The sequence below is a fragment of the Nannospalax galili genome, unplaced genomic scaffold, assembly GCF_000622305.1.
Source record: "Nannospalax galili isolate Female #2095 unplaced genomic scaffold, S.galili_v1.0 scaffold888, whole genome shotgun sequence".
NCBI lineage: Eukaryota > Metazoa > Chordata > Mammalia > Rodentia > Spalacidae > Nannospalax > Nannospalax galili.
Genome location: NW_008357921.1, coordinates 1,446,590 through 1,469,735, shown reverse-complemented (window position 1 = coordinate 1,469,735; position 23,146 = coordinate 1,446,590). Strand labels below are relative to the sequence as shown.

Here is a 23,146-nt window from a genome sequence, read left to right as displayed (position 1 = left end):
CTCTCTCTCTCTCTCTCTCGGAGACCCAGCATAGTACATTGCTGACTTTCACTTCTAAAGCTGTGAATGATGCAGACCTGAGTGGTGGTCTCTCATCACCTCCCTCCCAAAAGCTACAGGGGAGCCTGGGAGCCTGCCCCCAACACCCAGCTGCATCATGACATAGTTCCTAACCATCTCTTCTCTCATCAAATTCTTCCCCTGAATCACAGAGGTATATGGCTGAGGTGAAAGTAGACAGCCTGGAAGCTGGTAGGGATGGAGGACCAAAGAGGGAACATTGGGGGAGGGGGAGGGCTTTAGAGCCTCACTCCACCATCAAAGCTACAGACAAAGCAGGGTTTGGGAAGGTATATCTGTTTGAAATAAGGAGTGGGGAGGAGCAAGTTAACCTTAGAATGAACATCTCCTCATCTCTAGCCCAAACCTTTGAGTGACTTAGACTGGAATTCCCCAATGGCAGTATGGAGCCAAGCCTCTCTGACTGCCAAGCACCTGGCTGTCCACTCCAGGCTTGCCATTAGCCATATCCCCAGTCACCCTCTTTGAACCAGAGGCCACCTGTCCTGTTCCTATTATCCCTCCAGTGCCTCTCCATGTGTTCAAATACATCTCTCCTCTAGACCTGACCAACGGCTACCCCTTCTATGAATCCCATCAGAATGACACACTCCATGCTGTGCAGAGTCCAGGATGAGCCTTGGGGAACACTACTGGGCATGGGTCCCTGCACTTTCAGGGCAAAGGACCCCACTGTTATTCCAGCTTCAGCAACAGAAGCTCAACCAGGAGCCTGCTGGAGGGCAAAGCTCTGACACCAAGATGCCTGGCATGCTTAGCATAAAGTGGAGGCAAGGCCTGGCTTCCTAGGCACTCCTCTAAGAATACAACCCTGCTCACAGGAGGCACTCCATAGCTGACAGCTTGAGAGGCTGGGCCAGAGAGAGCAGCCCAGATCCTACAAGCCTCCAGCACAGCACAAACAGTCCCAGGACCTACCAAGCAGGAGAGACTGTCCATCACCCAGGGGGAACCTCTGGTAGCGGGGCACGCTGACCGGAGGAACCAGGTGGAACTTGGGCTCCAGCAGCGGCTCAAGCCGTGAGGCGGAAGGGTCAGCGCAGTGGAAGAAGCTGTAGACCTGGCTGCAGGCAGGACGCATCTGTAAACCTGTGGCGGGTGGGAAAACATATGCAGAAGTCCCTTTCTAGGATCTGCCTCCTTAGCCCTTAAAGGCTTTGTGGAATGCAGCTTTGATTAGCCTTCTCTCCTACTCAAGAACCTCCCCTAGCTCCTCGCTTCCCACAGACACAAAATGCCCAGTTTGTCATTCAAGATCTTGTCAATCTGCCCCACCCAGGGGTGCCATTGCAGATACCCAGCACTGCGGTGCTGGTGAGCAACTGCATGCCTATTGCTTTCCTTGCCCTCCCTGCCTTGGTTCAAGTGCTCCTTTCTTCAGACTCCAAGGCCCTCCCTTCACTATTTCTACTGCACAGCCTCTTTCAATTCCTCCAGCTCCTACTCACTTGCTACCTGATCTATTAAGCCAATCCAAGTTCCTCCAGTCAGGCCTATGACCCCTTGCTCAGGCCCCCAGGAAACCCCACAAACAACACTCAGTTCCTCTATCTACTGCTACGTTCAACAGAGAACAGAGCACTTCTCTTATTGACCAGCAGGCGTCTCCACTGAGAACCCTGCCTCCCAGTAGCTGCCTGTCACCTGGTCAGGGGCCTGGATGGTACAGCAGCATCCAGGGAGTCAGCCATAGGGACTCCTCTGCCACCCTGACAGTGGCTGTAAGTTCTGCCTCCCCTCGCTTCAGCCAGAGCCTCTGCTGTCCTCAGAGTCTCCACAAAAGCCCCTGCTGATCAAATGGTTTCACGTGTGTTTTGGAGAAACTGGAAAGAGCTTTAGGCTGGAGGCAGGGCAAAGGCAGCGATGCTCGTTTTGGAAGGGGGCTGGTGAGAACCATCTGGATGCAGGAGGCTTGCTTGGCACAGGGGGGTGTGACAGGATGAATGTTTGTGGTCTTTGTTCCCATGCGGCATGACTATAGGGATTGGGGCAAGTCATCCAGGGCACATAGCAGGGACAGAGAAGTCTGCGGTCCATCAAGCTACCTCACTTTGCTCCACATGGGGAAGGTGCCTTTTCCCCCTTCTCTCTTGTCCTCCAGCTTCTCTCATCTCTCTCCAGCTACCCTGCCTCCATCACTTTCCCCACACTCCCACTCCCCTTTACTTTGAGCCCCTGAGCTGTTGGCTTAGCTACAAACAGGATCTCAGGCCTTGGTCCATTCCATACCTACCATCTAGCCCAGGCAGAACTGTCTTTCGCATGGCCAGGACCAGGCCCAGGGGTGAGCCAAAGAGGAAGAAGTCAGAGACATCAAAGTCAAAGCGACCCAGGCTGACCTCAGGGACCTGGGGTGTACCAGCTGCAGGAACCTCAGCCTCATCCTTCAGCACACTGGAGTGGATGCTGCCAGAGGGAAGAAAGGTGGGAAAGAACAGATCAGGGGAGGACCAGCACCATGGGAGTGTCCACTCTGCAGCACAGATACATTCTGAGAGCACGATGCTCAACCCTCCACTGCACAGACCAATTGCTGACACTATCTACCTGAGCTGGTGACATGAGGCACTGGCCACTTAGGCCTGGCTAACATTTAGCTAGTGTAGATGTCAGCAAACTTTCTGCTCAGGGCCAGATGGTGAGTGTTTCAGACTTTGTGGGGCATCTGTGTCCATCACATGTTCTGGATTCTACCATGGAAACAGAAGAACAGCCACAGACAGTCTTAAGCAATCTGTGTGGCTAGGAGCTGCTAAACTTTTCTTCTAAAACCAGGCTGAGCACCTGAGAGCAACTGAGCATCCTGTGTGGGTAGGCCTGCTCTGTCATGCTGTCTACAACAGTCACTCAGAACTCATACACCATTTATAGGAGAAGCCCAGCCTGGCCAACATGCAGACCAGCTGGCTGGTACCTGTGCCACCAGCATCAGGGCTTTTGTCATAACTTGTGTTCCAACCAACCTGCAGACACAGGTGCAAGCAGCCTGGCTTCCCCACTCCTCTCTAGTCAATAGATGCCCCAGAGCTTCACCAGATGCTGCAGAGGACCCCACATTCCGGTCCCAAAGAGTCCAGGTTGTGTTTAACCACCAACTCAGGGCTGTGCTCTGAGAGTCAGCAGGAGCAATGGCCACCTCCCTGGCCTTTCTGAGAACACCAGGGACAACTTAAAGGTGAAAATATGGTAGAGGGATTGCAGGATATATCAATCAACTAAATTCAGCTAAAATATTTGAGTTGGAGGAGAAAAACTTTTCAAGGTAACAGTTGAAACACTGTGGGTGAGGGTTCCACCCTCAGTAGTGAGCCAGTGTGCAGAGAGCACCCTATTCTCACGCTGCCTTCTGCTCTCTGAGACAATGACAATGATGCTTAACCATGTACATTTCATGTACAGCATGGTCCCTAAACATGTGCCAATTACTTAATTGCCAAAGAAACAGCCATCTGTCCTGTACCAGAAGGAAATTCTGGCTGTGTTGGGTTTGCTATTGAAAGTCTCCAATGTCTGGATGCTCTCCAGACTTGGGCTTTTCTAAAGGATTTTTTAAGGGCGTACCAGAAATGTTGAGATTTTACCTTGCATGTGCCTGCTGTTCTGACAAACACATGCTGATATTCCATGCTTAAACATGCAGAACCTGTGGCCTACCATCACACCTTCAGGAACCATCCATAGGAAGTACAGGGGCTCCCACTCACCCATGAGGACACATCCCAAGGCCTCAATGGAAAGTGCCAAGCCCTGTGTATATAATGCTTTTTCCAATACTTAACATACTTGGGGTGAAGCCTAATGATTAGGCACAGTAAGAAAACAACTAAGGGGCTGGAGAGATGGTGCAGTGGTTAAGAGCAGTGTCTGCTCTTGCAGAAGACACGGGTTTGGTTCCCAGCACCCACATGGTGGCTAATAACCATCTATAATTCCAGTTACAGTAACTTAGACGCCCTCTTGTGATCTCCATAGGCACTGCACGACACAGGTGCACCTACCTACATGCAGGCAATACACTTATACACATAAAGTAAAAATAATAACTTTTTTATAAAGAAAACAATTAAGAATAAAATATAAAAATTACAACATTTTTGGTCTTTTTGAGACAGGGTCTCCCTGTAGACCCAGCTGGCCTGGAACTTGCTATGTAGACCAGGCTGGCCTTGAACTCACAGAGATCTACCTGCCTCTGCCTCCCAAGTGCTGGGATTAAAGGCGTGAGCCACCACGCCCGGCCTAAAAATAACATATTTTAATAAAAGCCATATGTATGTCTTTTGCAAAATATTGTAATTTCACATTTTCACCTAACAAGGACATGTCACAGCTTCTCTTTGTCATATGTGAATTGCCAGCATCATTACTCTTGTACTTTGGGACCATTACTAAGTAAAACAAAGGTCACGTGGGCACAAGCACTTATAGCACCATGACAGTGGACCTGAAATGGCTGCCAAGTGACCAACAGGTGAGTAGCATGTACAGAGTAGAAGCACTGGAATGATTTGTGTTCAGGGCAACACATGAGACTTCATCATATTACTCAGAAGATGCACAACTTAAAATTTAGAGCTGGTTTAGTTCTGGAATTTTCTATTTAATATTTTTAAACCATAGTTTATCATAACTAAAACCATAGGATACAAAACTGTGGATAAGACAAGACTACTACAAGCTTAATACATACATAAATGTTTATGCACAAAGGTGTCCAAAATAGGGGCTGGACAGATGGCTCAGTAGTTAAGAGTACTTGCTGCTCTTGCAGATGACTTGAGTTCAGTTCCCAGCACTCATGTCAGGCAGCTCACATCCACCTGTAACTAGGGGATCCGACACACTCTCTGGCCTCTGGGGGTACTTGCACACACATATGCATATATGCACGCAGGTGTGCGCACGCGCACACGCACACACACACACAAAATAAATCTTTTTCTTAAAAAAGATCCTTAGAGTAGTGCTTTTTAAAACAGAATTGGAAAAATACAAAGTATCCAGTTAGTACATTAAAGAAGCTGTCATCTATGCACCCAAACTTATAATTCCATTAAGAATATTTATCAAGTATCTTTAATTATATGGAGGAAAGATCACAATGTAGGAAGCTTTGGGGTTCTTCTTCTTTCTTTCTTTTTTTTTTTTTTTTTTTTTTTTTGTAGCCCAGTTGTCCTGGAACTATGTAGACCAGGTTGGCCTTGAACTCACAGAGATCCCCCTGCCTCTGCTTCCCAAGTGCTGGGACTACAGGCGTGTGCCACCACGCCCAGCTTGGGGTTCTTTAATATATGTAAAGCATGTAAAAATACTCTAAAACGGGCTGGAGAATAGCTCAGCAGATAAGAGCACTGGCTGCTCTTAGAGGACCTGGTTTGATTCCCAGCACCCACATGGTGACTAACAACCGCCCTAACACCAGTTCCAGGACTTCTGACACCCTCTTCTGACCTCCGTGGACACTGCACAACACAGGCGCACTTACATACATGCATGAAATCCACTCATACACATAAAGTAATAATAAATAAATAAGTATGTAAAGCTTTAAAACATTACTAGTGGCTTCTCTGGGTGGTGGGATATCTTCTGGATGTTATGATGATCCCATGACAATCACTTAGGGAGGGAGAGGGTGATGGGGGGAGGGAAAGGAAAGGAGAGAATTGAAGAGAAAGGGCTCATTTCTCTCCTGAATCAACATGCAGGAGTTCATGTTCATTTAGCCTCTCACTATCTCTTCTAGAAAGTGAAAGGACAGTCTATGGAGTTTGTCATGTCCAAGACACTGAAGTGGGGACAAGGAGCACAGAATGCTGACCCCCCAGGTCTTCAGGACCTAGTGCTGTGACACCCCCTCCTCCTCTGAGAAGCAATAGAGAGGCATCCCTAGGGTGGCTCACCAAGCCTACCCCTGTCTGTGACTTCACTAGATTCTCTAAGGTACCCCAGGGCTGGGGGAGTGACTATGCAGCTCTACCCTTTTGCAGAAGAGAAAGCTGAGACCCATGATGTAGAGCAGATCATCCCCAGTTTCTGCAAGTTTGAACAAAACAGGGACAAGAAGCAGATTCCTTGGTCTGGATGAAGGTCCAATGACAAGTGGCCCTGGTCCCAGTATTTCCATGCTGCGTTTGAGCCCTGGTGGAAGGGCCTGGGATGGGTAGCTGGTCAGGGGCCTCCCTGGTGACTCTGAGCCAAGATCCGCATTCTCCTGGATACCATGGTGCGGCAAAGGCAGTGGAGGAGTTACCTTGAAAGGAAGGCATGATGCTGAGTGATAGCCTCGCAGTCATAGGTGGAGCAGTCACTCTGTTTCCGAGGCATTGGCCTCTTGGGCTCCTCATCCTCCACCCCACTGGAGACATCGATGTTGCTCTTGCTGAGCCGTTTGCTGCCAGCCAGATCACAGTCCTCCTCCACCACCATGGGGACGTCCTTCAGCAGAAAGCACAGCCATCACAGGGGCCCAGGCCCTGCCTATTCCCTGGGCACAAAGGACACCCTTCTTCCTGCTATGCGGGAGTTACGCTTCCAAAAGGCACATGAGGGAATGTTAGGCACTGGCCATCTCTACAGCCACAGGAATGATCACCCAGTCAGGACACTGGAGAGCAGTCTAGGGAGCTAAACCCCAGTCCCTTTCCCCAACCCCAGAGCCTGTTTCCTGGTCTAGGCTAATGTGCTTTTGCTATTCCCATAAAAGCCTTTGTACCATGGATGCCATAGTGCCAACATGAAGGCCCAGCACTACCTCCCACGGGGGAGACTCCTGTCCCCTGGGCCTAGGGGAGGGCTCCCAGGGACACACCCTCCCTTGTCCCTCCACCTGGCCACACCTGGGTACTGCTGATGCTCCCCTTCCGGCTGCTGCTGCCAGGGCTGTCCCCTGAGGGCCCCGCACTGTAGCAGATGGCATCAAAAGCCAGGAGGCCGCCTACACAGTCCCCGATGAGACACACCTGCAGAGGCACAGCTGGGCTGCAGGCCTGCCTGCTACCACACTCTCACCCAACACCCAATCAGAGCAGGAGTGTGTTCCTATTGTAGAATAAGGATCCTGTCCTAAAGAGATGCTCAGAGTCCAAATGGGGGTATGAGGCTCATCTTGGGGGTAGATTTCCTTTGGGGGTCAGTTTTAGGTCAAAGGTGAAGCTATGCTTAAGAGTCAGACTGGCTAAAGATCAGCATAGACTCCAAAATCAGGACTGGGCTGGCCAGCCTGTTTTCCTGTTTGTAAAATGAGGGTACCCACCCACCAATCAACAGCCTCCTTCAATCTTGGGTGCTATAGTTCTAGAAGAACCTGCTTCAATCCTTGCAGCAGACCCTAGCCTGCCTTCCAGGCAGCAGCCAGCATGGGATGGGGAGGGCAGGCAGCCTTACCTGCCCACTGAAGCCAATCCCATCAGAGGACTTGAGGAATTCTCCATAGATATGGTTGGCTCGCTCAATGACAGTGGCAACAGCATCCTGGTACTGTGGGGAGGAGATGGCCAGCAGGGGAAGGGCGGCCAGGGGCACATGGTCCTGGCTGGTGCTGAGGCAGCCCTCGTCATAGCTGTAGGGGTTTAGGCTGCAGACAGGGGGCTCAAGGTCAGCCCAGCCAGGATCAAGCAGTGGGTGTTGTGGGGCTGAGGGCTTTTCTGAAGAGTGCACATGCTGGTGAGGCATCACACCCAGCTCCAGGGACTCTTAAGGACCCAGACTAGGCCCCATGAGACAAAGCAGACAATGGGGCAGGGGAAATGAAGACAGGAACCCAAGGTAGTGCTGATTTCCCACATGCCCAGCCTGAGCCAGCACATGGTATGGCACAGTCGTGCTGTCTTGCTCTGCTCTGCAAGGCTCCAAGGACACCCTGGTTCTAGAACAAGTCAGGTGAGAACCAGCTAATGTGGAGCAGGGTGTGGGAGTAGCATCACAGCAGACTTCCTGGAGAAGGAAGGAGCTGAACTAGACCTTCAAGGGAGGCTTTGAGAAACTGAGAAGGGAGTGGTAAGAGGATACCAGGCATAGAGGTCAGATGATAGCCCCAGTATGCAGGTAACATCCGGTTACATGTATGATGCTGCATTTTTTCTGTGCAGGGGATGGGTCCTGTGCTTCATTGGCTTTACAGAGAGGGCCAAGAGCCTTCCGTATAGTGCCACACTCCCAGAGGACACTGCATCCCTCCACCTCCCTACTAGGAACTTCTCCCTCTCTGTGCAGCTCAGACCCACCTGACACCAGCTTCCTAGCAGCCTTGCCATCCCTACCTGGATGGTCTCTGTTCCCTGGCACACCCAACCCTGATGTGTTGTTAGGAGGGACACAAGGAGTTTGGGACCCCTCCAGCCCTGCCCAGGGCCTCCCTTTCCCCTATATGCCAAACTCGAACTGACCTAGGGCCCAGAAGACCAACAGAAGCTAGGGCAGGTGACAGGGCTCAAGCACCCATAGCGGGTGGCAGAGTCCTAGTGGTGTGCAAAGCAGGTCCCATCAGCCATTCCTCATCTCCAAAGAACACAAATTAGAGGAAACAGGCCTCGATTACAGCCAGAGAAATTTTAATTAGCCAAGAAGGAGCTCCCTCCCAGCAGTAATTACGGATGATTAATGGACCCGGCAAGAGCTGCCTGGGGGAAAGGTAAGCTCCCTCCCGCCATCCCCTCAAATGGTCTGGCCATCCGTCTTCCCAGAGATACGGATGACACAGCTATGGAGGTCAGCTGTCATGGGGGTAGGTGAGAAGCAGGGGTCCTAAAATGGATTGTGAACCAGCAAGATTAACTCCAGGACTGCTGTGCTTATGAGGAACCAGAGCCTTGCCATTAGCTCGGTGGTTCCCAAATCCTGCTGCAGAACAGGCAGCAGCAGCAGCAAGGCCTTGTCTAAGACAGCAGATCCGGGGCCCAGCTTGCTCAGAGGCTCCAGAGGAGTCTATACAGCATGTATTATGACCCAGGTCATACCAGGGATTGGAGCGATTAGCCAGGCTGGGGAGCCACAGACCTAATCTGCTTCCTGCCTTCCATTTCTGATGGAGATCCACCTGAGTGCATCCTAGGAATAGGGAGACTCAGTCTCTGCACCCCATCCAGGGGGTGGAGAGGGGAAGGATGTGGCTTATGCTGTCTCCTGTGCCTCAGACCCATCCCACAGTAAAGCCCCTGGGCTCAGAGTCACATCTAACTGAGACTGAACACAAAAGTTCCCCTTCCATTGGGGCCTTGGGTATTCCCCACACATGGGAGAGAGCCTGGGGAAAGGGCTGGAAAGAAGGGACTCTGGCCAGGTCATGTGAGAAGGACTGGTGGTGGGAGAGAAGGGGAGGAGGAAAGCATCACACCTACTGGAAGTTCCCACCTCCAGCTTCAATCTCAGTAATTGGCTCAGGGCTCCAGGCTCTGCAGGCACACAAAGTCTTTTTTATTTTTTCAGATGATAAGAAAACAGGTGTCTGGGAACCTGGCTCAAGTCATCTCCCTTTACCTGGTTCAACAGGGACACCTGGGGTCACTGGATCCCTCAGGTCCTGGAACAGTGGGTAGAACACCTCCGTAAGACCCAGATCTCCCCATGGTTACTGATCTCTCAGTCTGTCCCTCACTTAGGTATCAGGGCCCACAGTAGAAGGGACTTGCTAGCACTTGCATGGAGGGAGGACCCCAGGGCTCAGCATATGCTTCTGTCACACTGTCCTTTCCCTCCCTACTCCCACCAGCCTGGGTCTCTTCTGGGAACTAGAAAAGTAACCTTCTTAGCCCACTCTCCACCAACTAGAGACAGGTTAAGAACCCCCCACAACCAGGAGGATGTCAGTGCCAGCAGCTCCTGTGTGATCACCTCCCATGTGCTGCAATGAATTTACAGCTGCCTACACACCGGCAAACTCAACCTCCAGAAAGCAGTCAAGACCATTATCATCCCCATTGTACAGATAGGGGAACTGAGGCAGAGAGGTGAAACAACTCCCCAATGCCACACAGCCAGAGTTCAAGTCCAGAGTGACTCAAGAGGCCTCACACTTAGCCATGTTATTGCTCTAATCACCTTCTCTAGGGCATCTCCCTCAGCTCTGAGTGCTTACAGTGCCTCGGACCCCTCCATTAGATCACCTATCCCTACAGGGCTGTACTCGGAAGTGAGGCTGCCTTGGTGTGACTCCTGGCTCCATTCTCTGGGTAACTGGGAGAGGTTGTTGAACTCTCAAGACCTCAGTTTCCTGTTGTGTGCCAACTAAAGCACAGGAAGTGGGTCTGAGCTAGCATGGGCCCCAAGCAGAGGACTCTTGTTGACCATCTCCCAACAGGACTCCCTCAGCAATCGTGACCTTATACCAGACGCCTGGGCAGGTGCCCCCATAGCAGGGGGAGCCCCTTCACTTAACTCCCACACCAACCCAGACGATGCAAACACACTGAAATGACTCACTTAGAGACGAGCGAGAAAGCCTCCGAGCAGACAGCAGGACAAGGGACGAACTTGATGAGGATGTGGCCCAGAGCAGCAGGGAAGTGGGCACGCATGACCTTCTCCAGCACAGAGCTGAAGGTGTGGATGTCGGCTGCCTTGCAGGAAGGGTCGCCAGAGCCAGTGTCCAGCACATTGCCTCCATGCAGCACCAGCAGGAGGACGTGTGTCTTGCAGGAGCGCTGTGAGCAGCCTTCCTGAGAGGAACATGGCAGGGATAGAGATTGGCAGGCAACAGGAGCCAGGGACACACAAGGACACAAAGGGACTGTGGCCAAAGCTCCAAGTCTGGTGGCTAGTTCCACAGCCCCATTAAGACCTCTGGTGCATTTGGAGGGAGAGCAGCCTACAAGGAGGGCCAGACTCAGGAAGAGTCTAGAGAGACCCTTCTGGTACCTATGGGAGCATGAAGCCCAGAGAATGACAGGGACCTGGGGTGACACAGTAAGTTGAATGAAGAACAACATGAAAGCGAGGCAGCCTGTCTACCATCTTAGGGCTCTTCCTAAAATGCCAGCCACAGATGAACCAGATGCCTCAGAAACCCAGCACACCTCTCCATCTTCATGAATCTCGATGCTTCCCTGGGCTGGAAACCTCTGTCTTCTCAGGGACACCCGGTACAGTTCTCCTGCAGAAGGGACAGAGGGTGAATGTAGCAGGTTTCTACAGCAGGGGTACTCTCTAGACGCAGCTGGGCACATAGTAGAAATCATGACTTACTAGAAAGTTGGAGTTACAGTCTGGAGCTTGGGAGGGTCAGCCTGTCCAGGCCCCTGTCTCTGTATGACTGTATAACACAAAATGCTTTGCCCTGTTAAGGAAAGGAGGCCCAGCAGAAAGCACTCATCCAGATGAAGCAGGTGTCCTAGGAAGGAACCACCTGTTTTCTTCACCAGTAACATCAGCTGTGTGAGAATCATGGCATCTACTTCCAGCCTCGGACAGGAACTTGAGCCAAATGCCCCTTGGAGAGCTAGCATGATGGCCCATCTCACATTAGTGTGACCAAGCTAAGGGATACCCTGTGACTCCTGGGTGTGCCTGTGAGGGGCTTCCAGAAGGGTTTAAGCCTGGCATGAGAGGCTGAGTTGGAAAGTCTCAGCCCCTAGGGTGGGTGGGCACCATCCAATCTGCTGAAGGCCTGAACAGGACAAAAGCATTGGGATTGCCATGGTTTCAGCCCTGGGACATTGTGTTTTGGGGTCTCCACCTTCCAGCTAGGATAGAGATTTACACCCCTGGCTCTCCTGGTGCTCAGGCCACTGGGCTTGGACAGGAACTACACCACTGGCAGGCAGATCACAGGACTTCTAAGCCTATATCATTGTGCAAGCCCAGCCTGCATTAGAAAAATCTCATTTTTATTTTCCTTCTTTGTTTGGTTTTTGTTGCTGTTGTTGCTTTAGTGTGTGTGTGTGTGTGTGTGTGTGTGTGTGTGTGTGTTCACCCATGCAATGGTCAGAGGACAACTCATGAGAGTCAGTTTTCCTTCCCAGGATCAAAACTCAGGTTATCTAGTTTAGTGGTAAGTGCCTTTACCTGCTGAGCCATTTCGCCAGCTTGCTTTTTTTTTTTTTTTTTTTAAATATCTGATTGGGACTGAGAACATTTCTCAGCAGTAGAGTGTGGTTACCTAGTATGGACAAGGCCCTGAATTCCATCCCCAGCATCACAAATAAAATTATCAAATCAAATCTGGTTGAAGTTCTTAGATAGCAAGGCTTTGAAGATGGGCCCATGGTCCAGTGGAAGATGACTGCTCCAGGAGAAGTGGCCAGCACCTGAGATGACACTCAGTATCACCTACGAGCATTGGGGGTCACTCAGAAATCCTCTCCTCACTTCTGATAGCTGCCTAGCCCAATACCTCCTCTAGCATCCCCAAGCTCTCATTTCTCTAACATAGGGGTCTATAGCCAAGGATTAAATCCACCAATTGTTTTCGTAAAAAAAAAAAATTATTGGAACATGACCAGCTCATCCATTAATATAAGGTCTATGGCTGCTTTCATACCACGGCACTCAACTTTAATAGTGCCAACAGATTCACAGCCCTCAAAGCCTGAAATATTTACTATCTGGACTTTTCCAGAATAATGTGCCAACCCCTGATCTAACACTCATGGTCTGCATTATATCAGACTGAATCAGATTGTCATATGATGAGACACCCCACAGCTACCCTCTTCCCAAATAATGTCTGCCACCCCAAGAGTCCTTCCTTCATCCAACCCACCTTGCCTCCTCTCTTCTCTTCCCCCAGGAGATGTATACCTGGCCTGTGTGTGACTGAAACTCACAGCTCAAACATGCAGCACCTGTCTCTGTAGATAGGGAACTCATCTTCTCTCCCAAAAGCCCATTCTAAATGAGGACAAATGTTCCCCCCCTTTCATCCCTGGAGGGTTTATGGAAGTCCTTCCCATTTATCTGTGGGCATCCCTAGCTAACCTAGGTCTGGGTCAACATTTCTCAGCTCTGCTCAGCCTAGTTCAGGGAGAATGATCTGCAAAGAATTCCAGACAAAGAGCTGTTCTCGGTAGGGAAGTGCAGTTCTGAAATAGTCCAGTCCTCACAGATGCAACCCTGGGTAGGGGCAACTGCCTTATGACTGTGAGTGACTCCTGCACAGATGGAAATTGTTTCCTCAGTGATGGGGCAGTTTGGTTTTTATGAAGAGGACAAACTTCCCTGGGGCCTGGTTCTACCTGCTACTTTCCAACTCTCCTGCCAGTTGCTTAGGCCGATTATTTTTATGGTGTGCGTGTGTGTGTGTGTGTGTGTGTGTGTGTGTGTTTGGTGTGTGTGATATATGTACCTATGTACACACTCGTACACATGCTACAACAGTTATTTAAAAGTCAGGACAACCTCAAGTGTTGGTCCTCACCTTCTGCCTTGTCTGAGACAGGGTTGCCTGCAAGTTTCTGAAAATTCTCCTGTCTCTACCTCCCATCCCAAAGTAGGATCACTGGGCCTTACAAACATGCATGACACTGTGCCCAGCTTTATGTGGGTTCTGGGCATTGGAACTCAAGTCCTGACACATGCATGGTAAGTACTTTTCCCACTAAGCCATCTCCCCAAACTCTGCTTCTGGTTTTTGTTTTTGTTTTTATTGAGACAAGGTCTCCCTATGTGACCCAGGCCGACCTGGAATGCACCATCCTCCTGCATCTGCATCCTGGGTGCTAGGATTGAAAGTGTGTGCCACCCTTCCCCACAGCTCTCCTGCTTGTTTCTAACTATAAAAGACTTGGCCCTAGGCCTGGCTAGGGGAGGCCTGGGTTCTGCATTTAGAACAGGATGTCAAAAGACAACAGGAATGGGCCACTTCGTTGAGCCCTTATTAAGAGTCAGGCATTATGAGTTGATTTGTGTCATTTCATCTGGTTCTCCAAATTATCCTCAGAGTTTAGATGGCTCTTGTTCTGAGTCCCGTTTTATAGATGAGTAAACTGTGGTTCAAACCACTTGGGTCACTTGCCCCAGCTATATAACAAGACCCAAGGATCCCCGCTAGAGGGCCCTACCTCCACAGCTCATGGCTCAGCAAGAACCCGCCCCCTGCCCTTCTGAGCAGCAAACTCAGGCTGTTTCCCTCTGCAGAAGCAAGACAAGCATGGTAATGATTAAAGTCCAGGTCTGCTGCCCAAGCAGCCCATTTGTCACTAGGTAAAGAGTGTTGGGAAGGAAGCCAACACAAAGTAAAAAGTGGGCTTTGTGGCCACATAGCCTCTTGTACATCTGTGCAGCTCTAGGGCAGGTGTGTGGGAAGGAACCCAAAATATGGACGGGGTGAGGTCATGGTAGGAGGAGTCTGGGACACCTCCACCTTTGAGACTTAGGGATGTGGCCTCCAAAACCATGGGCTTTGGGACCAAGAAGCCTCAGTTCAAAACGTGACCCATGCTTCGGTTTCCACACCTGGAATATGGGAGTGCTATAGTAATAATAACTCCCTATAGTAATAATATAGAGCGGGGGTGAGGAGAACTAAGTTCCCACACATGAAGGGCTTTAGAACGCAGAATGTGAAGCCTGTGACAAGAGTTAGCTGCTATTATTTGCATTATCCAGGGGGGCGAGGCATAGCTGACAAGATGGGATGGAGGCTGATGGGGACATCACCACCTCCACACTCCCTGCCCTGCCGCCAAGTCCCTCCCTGAGCCCTGGCAGTCTCACCGGCCTTGCTGGGCTGGGTGCCTGCTTTCAGTGTGATTGCAGGATTAAATGCTGTGATTGCCACAAATTACCATCGTGAGGCTATAAATAACTTGCAGGGAAGACATGAGGGTCCTGTTGTCTCCCGGGCACCGTGCCCTCTGTTAGGTAGGGGCTGGATCCTGTGTCTTTGCTGGTAACACAGACCAAGGACCTCCCACAGCTTCCATCTGCCTGATGTCAGCTCCCTGGGGCCCACACAATGCTCCATGCATGGAATTGGTGGACACACATTGCATCTTGGCCACAGATGATGCTGAGGCGATTCCCGGCTCAGCAGGGATGAGAGATGCAGGCCAAAGACTGGGAAGGGGTATCTGCAGCATCACTTCCCACCCTTAAATCCCCCAAGCAAAAAGGAAGCACCTTACTCCCTCCACAGTTTGGGGACAGAGCTTTGCTCCCTTTAATACACAGAGCCATAGATACTACACTCTGAACCGGGGAGGCAGGGAGACCTCACCTGGCAGATGCTGACTGACCCCTAGAGAGTTTCTGTCAGGACCAGAGTCACTCACAGAACTGAACATCTCCAGTCTTACCAGAGGCCAAGGACAAGCAGGAAAGTAGCCTCAAAGCTGCCTATTCTCTTCCCACCAGGCTTTGCACTTTTTCTGTTTTGTTTTATTTATTTATATTTTTTGGACAAGATTTTACTATATATTCCAGGCTAGCTTCCAATTCTCAAGAGATATTCTAGGCTCAACTTTCTGAGTATGGGGATTATAAGCATGCACCACCACACCCAGCAAGGCTTTTAAGAACCAGGTATCCTCCCATAATAATCAGTCACTGACTCTGATTTTCCCACAATTCATTTCCATGGCTCATCACCTTTGGTTATCCTGAGTTTTCAGCTTGTGAGTCCTTCCCCCTTTTTATAAACCAGAGAACCCCTTATGTGTCCTACAAAACCTTGCTCGATGGCCACACCATCTGGAAAACCTCCTCAGATCTACCTAAATGAAGCTGGTTATCTCACAGCATGCTAAACAGGGCCTGGCCAACTATCCTAGAGCTGTTTGATTTTCCCATCAAACTTGAAAAGCAGACTTTATCAGCTTTCAGGGCCTGGAATTTTTGTGAAAACTTTGGAAGTGACAGTCTCATACTGCTTACAGCTACAAGACATCTTAGAGCTGCTAAAGCCCTAGGAGATACCAGGTTCAGGGAAGTCAATGCCAACCCCCCTTTCCCCTAGCATACCTCTCAGAACAATCCTCAGGGCAACTAGTATCTGAGATCCTCTAGGAATTCTAGAGTCCCCTGTCTCAAACTCTGTGGTCCTACCTTGAGAGAATTCTCCAGGGCTTCTGGTAACAAGAGAAGCCAGCAAGGGGTACTGCAGAGCCACCTGTGAGGGGCCCCAGGACCTGTAAACAAGCTACCTGCTTCTTCCTACCTCCTGTTCGTTTGTGCTTGCATGGCCCTATTTGTGATGGGTCCACGCTGGGCCCAATTTGGCAAGGGGTGGGGGGTGGGGGGATTGGCTGGTTTTGTGACAACATTTCATGATAGGCTTTGAAGCAAGCCAGCTAGCTCAGTGCCTGCTCTGAGCACCCTGCCAGCCCCAGCACCAGGATGGTGGCCCACCCAGCTCACCATGGCTCCTCTTGCCCGCTGAAGAATGGAGGCTATTTTTGCTTAATCACAGCCTTGGAAAGCACAGATCCTGATCAGCCCCTCTAATTACCATGCACCACACTGCTGCAGAGACAAAAGCCAAGGTCGGCACCCATGTGCTCAGTGCCCGAAGCAAAATATCACCCCAGCTTGGCGGGGACTGTTCCCAGTCCCTTGCCACCGCTGCTGGTTCCCAGCAGTTGCAAATGTTCACTAATTTCACTCTTCATTCTACCAGTCCCCTGGCAGTGACTGTCACCTCCATCACTCCCCCTTGGGGTGAACTGAGCAGAGCTGGCCCAGCCTGAGCTGTAGCATATCCTGAGAAGGACTTAGAAAGGGATCTAGTCATCTCCAAGATGTGGGATTATATGTAGGGGTAGGAACAGCTTTGCACCACCCGATGGCTTTGCTCTTTTACTCTGAAATGTTTAGAAATGTCGCCCCACCCCCACCCCCAGTGCCCAAGTGTTGAAGTCTTGGTCCCAGCAAGCAGTATTCTTGGGAGACAGTGGAACTCTAAGAAATGGGGTCTGGCAGGAGGGTGTGGCTTGAAGGTCTTATTGGGCGCCCATCCCTTTCCTGCTTTATTCCCTTTGCTTCCTGGCCACATTTACCAGTTGTTCCCACCATGGCGTACTGTGCCACCCAGGTCAAAGAAACAAGGCCAGGCAACCACAGACTAACACCTCTGAAATTCTGAGCCAAAATAGTAAGTAGACACTGATCTGCAAAAGCAGGATGCAGACAGGAGAGCAGGAGGCAGGGCAGAAATCTGAAGATTCCTAAACTTTCATAAAATGGAAATTTGCTAGCCAATAAAATTTTCTTTAGGGTCTCGGGGATAGAGAGATGGCGCCAATATTAAGAGCACTGGCTGCTCTTGCAGAGGACCCCAGTTCAATTCCCAGCACCCATATGATGGCCAACAAACATCTGTAGCTCTAGTTCCAGGGGAATCTGATGCTCTCTTCTGACCTCCTTGGACATTGTACCACACAAGTGCACTTACATACATGCAAACAAAACACTCATACACATAAAATAAAAATAAATAATCATCAGATACGTAGAGACTAAAGACGTGCAAACAAGTGTTAGTAGCATTAAAAATGTAGGAAACAGCATATCTTAAAATGAAATGGAGCTCTTCTTTAAAGGGTAAAAACTCATTCAATTTTATGTCTTACAGGGTTTATACTGAGTTCAATATTGTATGACTGTATTAATTCAACTGTGAACCTAAAAATTTACAGCCACCTTTGAAAGAGATGTATCCTTGCTCTGGAATGTGTTACTGAATATGTTAAAGCTGTAATGAAATGCTTCTTCTAATCATGTGGTTATTAAATTTAAAAAAAAATTTAAATAAACCAATTTTTTTCTTAGAGGGTCAGTTTGAAAAGAAAATGGATCAGGTCTAGCTGAATTCTATTGAATAGCAAACCAATCTTTCTTTAAAGTTAATTGAATCAAGTATTTTCCTACAGTAACAGAAAGCTGATTAACATGGGCCCACTTCCTTACTCCAGCCCAGTCTTGCTTCTAGGTGGTCCCTGAGGGCCCCACAGCGCAGGACTTCAAAGCCCCTAGTCTCGTTTATCAGCCAGATCCAAGTCACCCTCCCCAGCAGGTGCTCCAGCCCCCAGCCTTTGTGAAAACAACAATCTAGTTAGGTACAAGGGGTGGGCGAGGGTTCTTGAGCTTTATGTTCAGGGAAATCCACCTAAATGTTGTAATTTCTACATGCTGGAACAATGACTAATTTTCATTCCCCATTTTCTACTTTATTTTCCAATATGTCTCCAGTTAGCCCATATTTCTTTCAGTTTAAAAGTACTTATGAATATATCCATTGGATGGGCAATATTAGTATGGGTCAATTTACACCAAAAACATTTATAAGCTGGTTACAAGCTGATCCTTCATTTGGATTTAAAGTCTAACTCAACATTCCTTTCTGATTTCTACTCTTCTGGGTATTGCCAGGGTATTTGGTATTTCTACTCTACTGGGTATTTGTATCAGGGCTGAAAACACCCAAACAAATTCAGCACCAGCCTTCAAGGATCATGTGATCAAAACTATGTCATGTGATTAAGGTCAAGTCACATGTCTAAGACCTACCTAGTTATGTAACCAAGTCTAGCCACATGATCCAGGGCTGCAAAGGGCCCAAGTCAGAGTAATAGGACTATACAAACCAGAATCACAGTTGAAAATGAGGAAGGAACATCCCTGCCCAGTCCTGCTGCTCAAACCACATCGAGGTACTATCTGGCCAAATAATCTGTCAGGAAAGCTGTAGAAAGTGAGTCACAGATCTAGGGGTCCAGCCTGGAGAACACTCGACCCAACAGAACCTGGTGGCTGTCTGCAGATCCACATTGGACATCTCACAGATTCACACTGTGTGCCCAAGCTATAAGTCCAAACTAAAATGCCACACTGCAGATCATACTGCAGATCCATGTTGCAGATCCACACTATAGATTCACACTGACTCCCATTATAGATCCACACTTAAAATGCATATTGCAGAGTTTTGCTGCAAATTCCTCCTGCAGACCCACACTGCAGATCTATGTTGATTGCCATTGCAAATCCACACTGAAAATCTTTGCTATAGACCCATGATGATGAATCCATACAGCAGAGTCCACACTGCAGAATCCACGCTGATGAATCCATGCTGCAGAGTCCACGCTGCAGAATCCATTCTGATTCTCATTGTAGATCCATAGCACAGATCAGTGCTGCAAATCCGCACTGCAGAACCATGCCACATATTCCCTACTACAGATACACCCACCCTGCAGACACTGAAGATCCACGCCACAGATCACATAACACAGACCCACATCACAGATCACACCTGAGGTTCCGTGCTACTCATCTATACTATAGATCATTCTGCAATTCACTGCAGATCCACACCACAGATCTACACTATGGATCTATGCCACAGATCCACAGCTCTAGTCCACGGTATAGATCCATACCACAGGGCCACACTGCAAATCCACAGCTCTAGTCCATGGTATAGATCCATGCCACACATCCACACTGCAGATCCACACTGAAAATCCACATTGCAAAACCACATTATAGATTCACACTGGCTTCTATCACAGATTCACACTGCAAAATCCACACTGAAGATCCATATTGCAGTTTTGCTGCAGATCCCTCCAGTAGACCCACACTGCAGATCCATGTTGATTCCCTTTGCAGATTCACACTGAAGACCTCTGCTATAGATGCATGCTGATGAATCCATATGGCAGAATTCATGATGCAGAATCCATACTGATGAATCCATGCTACAGAGTCCACGCTGTAGAATCCACGCTGACAAACCCATGCTGCAGAGTCTATGCTGCAGAGTCCACACTGCAGAGTTCACGCTGCAGAGTCCACGCTTACCCATGCTGCAGAGTCCATGCTGCAGAGTCCACACTACAGAGTCCACATTGTAGAATCCATGCTGCAGAGTCCACACTGTAGAATCCATGCTGACGAACCCTCACTGCAGAGTCCATGCTGCAGAGTCCACACTAATGAATCCACACTGCAGAATCCATTCTGATTCCATTACAAATCCATACCACAGATCAATGCTGCAAATCTGCACTGCTGAGCCATGTCACATATTTCCTACTGCAGATACACCCACTCTGTACCACAGATCCACATCTGAGATCCATGCTACACATCCATACTATAGATCCATTCTGCAGCTCTCTACCACAGATCCACACCACAGATCTACACTGTGGATCCATACCACAGATCCATGCCACTGGTCCGTGGTAGAGATCCATGCCACACATGCACACTGCAGATGCACACACTGCAGACCTGTGTTGGAGACCCTTGCTGAGCCATGCTTGAGCGAAGAGAGCAGAGGGCATGATGACAACATAGCAGGGTGGGGTGGCTCCTGGAGAGTTTCCAGACTCAGGGCACTTAGGAAATGTTTGTAGTTGTTCCCTGCTGGCCTGCAGGCAGGGAGTTCTTCACCAAGGTTACACAAGCAAGTTAAGCAAGCAGCCACTTGGCAGGAATGCTAGGAAGGGAATTTTCATCCAGAGTTAGGGGCTCTAGGAACTGAGGTCCGCCCTGTGCCTCCTTAACCCTCTCAAGGTCAGAATCTGATTGTGTCCATCTGTCTTTGCCTGGTTAGCAAGGTCCTGTGTAGAGATGTTCAGTGAACCAGTGACCTTTCAGGGATAAAACCTCTTGGTAGGATTTGGGCCCTAAACCCTGCCTTTTAAGAACATGCAATATTAGGCACCCCAAGTGAGCATTGGGACAGCTCTGAGAAGGACCTCAGCCTAGGAAATCCAAAGGGATCATCTTGAATCAGACCCTTCCTGTTCAGCAGAGCCACAGGGGTATGGCATCCCAACCCTGGTGTCCCCACAGGCCCCTCTACTCAACACAGAACTCTTCAGCTGTGTGTCAAGTGTCCAGTTCTTACCCTCTGTCTCAGGCAATCTTCTGTTCTGAGAAGTTAGGATACCACCCCGCCCCCAACACACACACACACACACGATCACAGATGAGAAAACCAAGGCTCCGAAGAGTTAAGGGGCTTTCCTCGGGATGGAAGTGGAAAAATGACATTATGGCTTGAATGTAGAATGTCCTTCATACGCTTCTGTGTTTGAACAGCTAGTCCCCAGCTAGTTGCATTCTTTTGGGAGGTCGTAGACATGGAGTGTAGCTGGTAGATACAGGCCACTAGGGGCAGGACCTTGAGGATTATAGCCTGGCCTTGCTTCCAACTCTGCTCAGCTTCCTGATCCTCCAAGATGTGAATGAGCCACACCATAACTTTCTACTGCCATGCCTTTTCCCTGCCATAATGGACTAAAACTGTGCACCAAAACAAACCTTTCCTCCTTTATGCTCCTGTCAGATATTTCGTCACAGCAATGAGAAAAACTAACTGATATAAGCGGGGATTTGAACCCAGGGCACCAGCCAGGATTCTTTCTCCCTGAAATTGGGGAGTGAGTAGGAAAAGGGTGGTCTCTTCACTCTTGAAATGCCTCTGCCACAGCCTTATCCCCTCAGAGAGAGCTGGGAGCGAGAAGGAATGCCGGTAGCGACTATCATTAGGCATAGGAGCTTGCTGGGAAAGTGGGGCCTAACTCTGGTTGACCCTGGCCTGAGAGTGCAGCAGCTCCATCTGGCCCACACCCCCTTCAGTCATCCCTTCCAAATGCAGTGGCTTCCAGCCAAGGGACAGGGAAATGGCTCCCGCCCAGGAAAAGGAGCTCAACCTGAGAACCCTATGCTCACTGGAATCACCCCGTGACACCTTGCTTTTGCCTCTCAGATCAGCCACTAGCAACATCCTATGGGAAAACAGCCTTTCTAGTTCCTTGCTGGTGGGAATGAAAACCAATACGTCTATGGAGGACCATCTGGGAATACCATTCAAAATTCAAAACTCCCTTGACCCAGCAATGCCAAATCCATGTGTAGAATGACATGCTACCTATACCACATTAACCATCACACTTTGTTTATAATACTAAAAGATGAGAAGCAACCTACAGGGGACACTTTAAGGTACACCACAAAACTCTAACACACACATTCATGGCCAAGATCAATGAACCTGAGCATTGCATATGTTCTGAGACAGCAAGAGGATCATGGTACATCATCCACAGAAAGCAAGGTGCCAAATGGAACACTTTGAGTGCTCCCATCTGTGTGAGGGTATATATAAAAATATATATGGAAGTGAATATTTATGGATATGTTCATGTTTGCAGAGACTGTCTCGAGTGGGATACAAGACACTTCATCTTCTCTGCTTCTGGGGAGAAGGGGCCCTGTGAGCTGAGCTGGGCAGAAGGAGGGAGGGAGGATGAGAGAAAGGGCGGGAGGTAGGGAGGGTGGGAGGCAAAGAGGGTGGTACATACGTCATCTTTCATGCCTTTTGAGTTTTATACCATGTTCATGCACGACTGACTAAAAAAACAGACCAAAAATAAGAATATTTTCAAAGTGCATATAACAGGCTGATTTTTTTTTTTCCTTTCTGAGATACAAATTTTTATTTTTGCCTGCTCCAACTCCTTTGCCTCAAGGTTTGTGGTAGAGCTTCCTGGTTTTTGTTTCCAAAACCCCTTTGTTCACAGAAGAGGGTCTGAAGAAACAATAGATTCCTTCAAGCCAAAAAAAAAAAAAAAAAGAAAAAAAAGCAGGTTCTTGCCTCACCACCACTCCAGGTGGAAGGAATGAAGGCCAGGACTGGGCTCCTTACAAGCCCAGGAGGGAGGAGAGCTCACAAGACCTGGCCATCTTGAGCACTGGGAACCCCGACCCCCTGTGAAGTGAAGGGCTACAGATGGAGACAAAAGGGAGTAAGGGCTAGGTCTGAGGTCCCTGTACCCTCCAGTGTAGTCACAGAGCTCCTGCACATGTGGGTGTGGCACAAGGTCACATGTACCAACCAACACTGGGGAAGACTCAGAGCCTCAAGGACAAAGGCAGGAGAATAAAAAAAGAGCTGCCCTTGCAGTCACAGGGATGTATCCCTCATCTGCCCAGCCATGTGGGAACCCAGGGTCAAAGTCAAGCTGGCTTACAGAGCATCCATACTGGGTCGGTAGTCTGCACTGGGTGGCCTCCTTTGCCCTCCTGAGCCACATGCCCCTCAGCCTTGCCCCTGAAGTGGAAGACCCCTGGTTTCTGATGGAGTTGGGTCATGGAAAGCAGTACAGGAGAACTG

The 23,146-nt window shown here is 49.4% G+C and overlaps 1 protein-coding gene across 1 annotated transcript in view; it reads right to left on the bottom strand.

Annotated features, from left to right (window-relative positions):
• The window catches only part of Pitpnm3 (PITPNM family member 3), a 93,430-nt gene that overhangs the window by 17,724 nt on the left and 52,560 nt on the right, over positions 1–23,146 (bottom strand). The window contains exons 5-11 of the mRNA XM_008855654.3: positions 11,094–11,170; positions 10,501–10,736; positions 7,468–7,657; positions 6,921–7,043; positions 6,335–6,519; positions 2,315–2,487; positions 1,000–1,170 (exon numbers count right to left, since the gene is read on the bottom strand). Of these exons, the coding sequence (XP_008853876.1) occupies positions 1,000–1,170; positions 2,315–2,487; positions 6,335–6,519; positions 6,921–7,043; positions 7,468–7,657; positions 10,501–10,736; positions 11,094–11,170 (1,155 nt within the window). The remainder of the gene's footprint in view (positions 1–999; positions 1,171–2,314; positions 2,488–6,334; positions 6,520–6,920; positions 7,044–7,467; positions 7,658–10,500; positions 10,737–11,093; positions 11,171–23,146) is intronic.